General features: G+C 40.7%; 1 protein-coding gene across 1 annotated transcript; it reads right to left on the bottom strand.

Moving 5' to 3' along the window:
• Positions 1-3,025: 3,025 nt before the first annotated feature.
• sdsl (serine dehydratase-like) lies at positions 3,026-6,195 on the bottom strand (the record flags this gene model as incomplete). Its single annotated transcript, XM_080042910.1, has 8 exons — positions 3,026-3,129; positions 3,456-3,542; positions 4,218-4,348; positions 4,800-5,033; positions 5,468-5,556; positions 5,677-5,816; positions 5,902-5,941; positions 6,049-6,195. 8 exons carry the CDS (start codon positions 6,193-6,195, stop codon positions 3,026-3,028), a joined length of 972 nt encoding a protein of 323 aa, XP_079899036.1.
• Between the last annotated feature and the right edge of the window lie 793 nt (positions 6,196-6,988).

Raw genomic sequence — 6,988 nt, 5'->3', positions numbered from 1 at the left:
GGGGCCAGCTGCTGAGATCTACCTTTTTGATTCCCTTGTCAGAGTAAATGTTACAGAATCCAAGGCATTTGTAACACAGCGTCTATGTGTGCCTCATAGAGCTGTGTGTTACCGGTATTTGTTTGGCTTTTACAGCGGGATTTAAACACAGGATATCGTATATTTTGTGATACACTGACATACATCAGTTACATATTTCGAACAATGCTTTTGGAAGATAATCTGACACACAGTTTAAAATAGCGTTCACATAGGCTATGTATGAAAGCTGTTTCATAGACGAGAGCAATGCGTGATAAATGCTGCACAATGCTCAGGGAAGGCAGAGGAAGTCATTACGCTCTGGAAGTATTGTTTGATGTTTTGTTTGCTCGCAGCTGATGTTGCAAGCATTTTATCCCCAAGACAAATTTCCTTTGTGACATTGAAGTTTATCTTATCATATAAATACTAGATTAAAACAACATTGAGCTGTGATACAGTACATCCCTTTGTCTCATTCTCAACATGCTTGCATTATAGGCCGTTAATATGAAACAATTTCTAATTTTGGCATCGCTCGAGAAAGAAGTAAAGGCTAGACTCCCAGTGCTATAAACCGTCACCAGAAACAACAGCACATAGTTAGGCCTATAGTAATGTGACTACCCGCTATAGCTAACCAGCTAGAGGACAACATCTGATGACGGTGTATCATGATGATATGATAGCCTCCAGTCAAATTCACAATTGGAAATTAACTTGGCCTAATACAAAATGTACACAGGTTATATTCTCAATTTACACCTTTTGTCAAATCTCAGTTAGCCAGTCCTCACATAATACATCTAAAAAAGGAAAAGAAACAAATGAACAAAACAGTTTTGATTAATGTTAATGACCTCCGATGCAACTCATCCCAAAAAGCTTGACCTCTTTCCACGACCTTGACTTCACATTTTTTTTAAATTCCTGAATTGAATATTACTCTCTTTGACGTGCAAGACCTGTTTGTAAAAAGGCACAGATGGGGGTTAACTTACATGTTTTCTTTGTTTTTTACTGATACCAAAAAGGAGTGCCATTGTATTTTTGAATAGTTGCTGTTGTAAGACCATTTAACAAAAAAAATAAAAATAAACATCTGCCATATTTTGAATACTGTATGTGAGGAAAGGAGCTAACAATCGAAAGCTGGTTGGTTGATATCGTAAATCTGTCCACAAACATGTGCATGCGCCAACAGACGTGCGCTGTATCCTTCCTTCCCCATCTCTTCCTTCTTTGTTTACTTTGTCCTATTTATAGCCACAGCCCTGCTCAAATGCCCTCTGCCGGGCTCATCAAAGCAGCTCCATCCCGTTGTCATAGAAATATTGCTGGCACATCCATGAGCTCCTCCATCACAAATCACACTCAACAGAGGAGAAGGGTGGGGGGGGGGGGGGCACAGCTGGGGGCCAGGTAGATCATTTAGACCTAGATCTTTATAAGCTATTACCAAATTGCAATTCCAACAATAACTGATTTTCGTTCAATTCTTTTTCTGAGTAGACTGTGTGTAGTGCACACTCACAGTGTTACATTTACAACACAATCATGTTGGCTCCGTGTAGTGTACGGCTGTGAATAGAAGCACCCTGTGGTCTGAACGAGAGGTGTTTCACAACCTGCAATACACTAACTGACCTATATCACCGTGTTAACATTTAATAGATTCATTCAAAGCAAGCGTGGATCTTCATTGCTTAGCACCGAGCAGTTCCAAACAAATGAAGTCAAATGAAGCCCATTGTGTGTGGGATACAGATTTGTGATTAATACACTGTGTATATTGAGGAATATAGCGACTAATGGAGACACATACAGTATATGATACCAGAAATGTCACATTCAGTATGACAGACAGTCACTCAGGAAGGAAGAGTATCATAACTGTATTACATAATGTAGAAAGTGGTAAAAAGGATGATAAAATATGTGTAGTTTAGTTTTTAATTTTAGATTTTTAATAAGCCAAAAACCAAGTTGTAGTTTATTTTGGTTAGAAGCTATGTTCATGTTTTTTTCTCATTCAATTCATTGAATACTGTGCCTCTATGTAGTATTCATATGGTTTAGAATAGTTTCATTTTCTGCCTGTACTCTTAATGAACCGAAAACCGTTTGCGACTGTCTGAGACCTTTGGAAGGCAGAGGCTATCATCAGGTTGTTCAATTGCAACTGATGCCTCTGACGCAAAATGGACAGTGTGAGGAGGCTGTTTCCATAGTAATGGCTTCCTACACACACATCGACCAGACGGCTAAGTTGGAAACGTAGGTGAAAATGAGACAAAACTGTCAAACAGCTGGTCCAAAGCTCTGTTGTTTTCATCAAAAATAGTGTTACTGTGTTTAAAACAATCAAGACACAGAAAGACCAAAGAGAAATGGAACTCAAATGAATGTGTGGGTGTAGTGATCTGAGGTTACCATGCTATGTAAGGGCAACACTGAGATGATACAAATATGTTGTGATGCACCAGACTGCCAGTGCTTTAGCATACTTCATTTAGAGACTAAATCTCTTCAACACTTATCTGTCTGAGGAAGTTGTGGACAGTGAGTGTATTTTCTAAATAGTGAACTTTGACACCACCATGTGGAGAAACCTAGTCATTGCATTCTGACAGATTGAGGGATCTGAGCATGATTAAAACATGTCCTCCCATAATAATACACTCCATTATTTAAAACTGAAGAAATCTTTCTGGTTTTCTGTAATAACTGCAAGTAAAATGAATGACACTGCCGTATTACAGGCAATCATTCCAAAATTAACAGGATTCCCAAAAAAAAAACTCCCTTGTTCCTGAATAAGATGATACATTTCTATAGTCAATGTACTTTATGTACTGTTTTCATTTAATCCATCTACACATAACTCACTGAACCGATACATGTATTAGCTGTTGTAGCCTAGTGGGAATCGCCAGTCAGTCACATAGACACATGTGTATTTCTGTGCACTCATACGCACATACATTCGCACACGAGCAGTAGTTTAGGACTGCAGTTTGTGTTTGAGGTTGATCAGTTGCTTCATGTCTACACTGCTGCCACCGCATACGATCACCAGTAGGGGGCCCAATGGAGTCGCCAGCCGGCCTGAGAGAGAGGAAATAAAAAAATGAACGGTACAACAAAACTGATTGTAGTTTGTCAACTCGAAAAGGTTCCATAAAAAGGGGCAGTTCACCGTACACAGTAAGACATTTTCCATGACATGGTGGTGGTTTGAAAAGGTCTGATCATGTACACAGGCGTAAGTGCTTAACGGAAATGTTGTGACAACTTCATTCCATTCTCAAACACGGTGTCACTGTCGCATCAACAGAAGAGTTGTAAATTGGGAGGAAGTGAAGAGGACATAGTCTAGAAATAGATTTTCCTACATACAATATGGAAGGTGATGAAGACTCCACAGCAGTTACCTTCCTCCTGTAGTCTGTGTATGAGTCCACTGTAGACAGCCGCCAGTGCTGCTCCGCACGCCAACTCCACCAACACCCGCTCCTCATCTGTGACAGGACACACTGAGTTTATAAGGCAACATAGAGTAGAGCCAAGTTCACTGCAGAGGCTTCTATTACAAATTATAATCAAACCAATGATGATATTTGCCGGCTGTTCACAGGCCATTACAGGTCAAAGCGAAGTACCATAGAACATTTAAAGGTACAGTGTGTAGAATGTATTGGCATTTATCAGAATGGACTCGGTAGAAATCTAATAAAATATTAATCAGTATCTTTTAATTAGAGTATATAATAATATATATATATAATAATCGCTTGAAAATAAAAGTTTATTTTTTTGTATATTAGAATGAGCCTTTTATATCTGTTTAGGAGTGCACCATGTTGCACTGCCATGTGTCTACAGTAGCACAGAACGGACAAACTGTACTTGTTTATATATAGTAGGTGTCCACTGGAAATGCACCTGCTGGAAGACAAAGTACTCAAAGAATAAACCTTATCCCATGATAAGACCTGAGGCAGTGGTGGATGATGCCAACTTTAGGAACTAGCTTCTTGTCTTTGAAAGCCACTGTAGCTTATGTACATTTTCAAAACGGGAGGGAGCGTTGCAATCTAAAATCTCACCAATAGAAGCCGCTAAATACACCAATACTACACACTACACACTGTACCTTTCAAATGCAAGATTTCAGGGAAGAAAAACATACTCACCCAGGAATGTTTCCACAGCCTGCAGAGCCTGCTGGTCCGTCACCAGCTCAGAAATGATAGTCGGCTCACTGCATTGGCTGTACTCAAACGCTTTCTTGCAAACCGTCTTCGCTCCGAGACATTTCGCCTCGCTGTGTTGAGACAGACGAGATTTTAGAAGTGAAAGCGGCTGCTATCGGAAGAACAGCAGAAATACAGGTGCCTCTCAAAGAAATTTGAGGAAAGGTCCATTCAAAAAGTAAACTTTCACATATTCCAGATTCATTACACAAAGTAAAACATGTCAGGGCTATCTTTTGCTTTAGTTGATTACGGATTACAGTTTACATGGAATAAAAAAAAAATCCAGTATATATAAAGTTTAGAATATTACATAAAACCAATCCATTTACAATACAGAAACCTTCTCTAAAACAGTATGTGAATTCTAGATTAATTTCCCTTCTTGTGCAATGAATCTAGAATACATGAAAGTTTCAGTTTTTGAATTCAATTACAGAAAGAAATTAAAACAACTTTTGATTTATAATACATTTTTTTTTTAGATGCACATGAATATCTGCGCGCCTTTAAACCTCTGACCTGGTGATGTCCTCCAGGGTGACCACCTTCCCGGCCTTAACCGCCGCGTTGAAGCAGTCGGCCCCCTCCGTCTCCATGGCCACTATGGGTACGTCGGTCCAGCCCGCGTCTTTAAGGCCCTGCACCACCCCACACAGCAGCCCCCCTCCGCCCACAGACACCAGCACGGCTCCAGGCTTCACACAGGGACCCAGAGAGGCAGCCACCTCCGGGATCATGCTGGCGTGGCCCTGCCTGGGTGAGTGTGTGTGTGGAAGAGTTTGGATGTAGGTCATTATGATAGAGCAGAGGGGCCAGTTTTGTAGTCCATCCATTAAAAGGTGGAGGAGTCAGCGTTTCCGGAGAAGACTTGTTGTCAAAATCACTTTATGTCAAAATCATTGAATATGTCCAAAGAATCCAGTCTTAATACACAGCCTAGGCTCTGTAAACGTGCATGTTGTTAGCTACGGTGTGCCCCCTTTGTTTATCTACCCTTTGTGAACCAGTTTACAGAGCCTAGGCTGTGTATTAACACAATTTTTTTTTTTACAGCACACACATGGTACAGACAGGTAGCAGATAATGCTGGAAATGGTTGACTGATTTTGACAAAAAAATTCTCTAGAATCGCTGAATCTGCCTTTAACATTGCAGGGAAACACTAGAAATAAGAAGAATGTTTCTACCAGAGCAGCGGATGGTCGAATGGAGGGACATAGGTGAGTCCTTCGGTTTCCACCAGCCTGAGAGCCTCTGCATTGGCATCATCCCAGACCTGAGGAGAAGAATTCACATACATTAATTTCTCCTGAAAACTTTGTCAGCTCTAAAATTTAATTAATTCGACGATTCGCTGTTTTTAAAAGAGAACTCAGAATGTAACGTTCCACTGCACCTTGCCTGTGATCTTGACAGTAGCCCCCTGATCCTTGAGCCTCTGAACCACCAGCTGAGGAGAAGAGGAGGGAACTACGATCGTGGCTGGTACGCCCATTTTCCTGGCTACGTAGGCTGCAGCCATACCCGCATTACCACCTAGAAAAAGGCCATATACATATATTAGGTTATATTACAGTTAGAGATTGATGCTGTATTGAGCACGTTGAAGTAGAAATGTCACCTGAAGAGCAGACAACCCCTTTGGACTGTGGTGTGGTGAGCTGCACAGGAGAGAAATGAAATGAAAAGGTCAGATAAGTCACAGTGTGATATGATGTGTGAAGGAAAGGCTTTTTAAAGAGCACGCAAAAGGGTTAATGGGTTCTACCTGCTGGCAGAGGTGTCCGATGCCACGGATCTTGAAGGAGCCAGAGGGCTGTGAGTTCTCCATCTTTAGGTACACAGTGCTTCCTATGCGTTTGGACATGCCCACGCTCTCCAGCAACGGGGTGTTCAGGTGGAAATGCTCTGCCATGGTGCACTACAGTAGAATGGCAAAACATCGTGGTATAGAAAAACAGAAGCAGGGATGAGCAAACCCACTAGTCTACACATATCTCACGTCACGTTGCATGCAAGCTCAGTGCTGCTTTCAAGAGCAGCTGAAAACCTAGTGATAAGTAGTAGTAGCAGTAGCAGCAGTAGGCAGCATGGGCACATACTGTAAACATGGAAAAGCCATAAAGTCGAAAAAGTATTTCTAAAAAGTCATAGCTCGCGAGAGCATATCTGCGTAATAATTAATCTGCTTTTTATCATTGTTTGTTATTAAATAGAATCATATATTTTTTGAATGAATACCAGAAAAAAAAACACTTGAAATAAAGCAGATAATGAAGTTTAAAATATTCAAATGTGGACTGCATTTCGAAATGTGCTGCATGATGCCGGTAGCCTGGCTCCGCCCGCCCTCCTACTTCCGGCCAAATTTCATTTTCCCTTCTGTACAAATGAAATGAAGTACGATGGTCTGGTAGCACCAGGCTATGATGCCGGTACATTCTGTCACAATTCCATTAGAAAAAAATGCTGAGGAAGAGGGTCATTGTTTCTAGAGAGACACACTTTTCAGTCAACACCACAAACTAAATCTTTCAGCAGCTTTCCTTGTCACAGTAGAACCTCTTCCCTGAAATAAAACTGTGTGCACTTCCATGTTCAGATATCAAAAAGTAAAACAATAATGAGTGTTTGACTCAGCAAATAATTTCAACTAAAAAACGTTACGTCACGTAAAGTAATTTACAATGTAGCCTAATTATGATGAC

Source organism: Ammodytes marinus (genome assembly GCF_949987685.1).
Source record: "Ammodytes marinus genome assembly, chromosome: 15".
In the NCBI taxonomy this organism is placed as follows: Eukaryota; Metazoa; Chordata; class Actinopteri; order Uranoscopiformes; family Ammodytidae; genus Ammodytes; species Ammodytes marinus.
The sequence above is the reverse complement of the archived record's forward strand: the minus strand, read 5'-3'. Positions and strand labels throughout refer to the sequence as shown.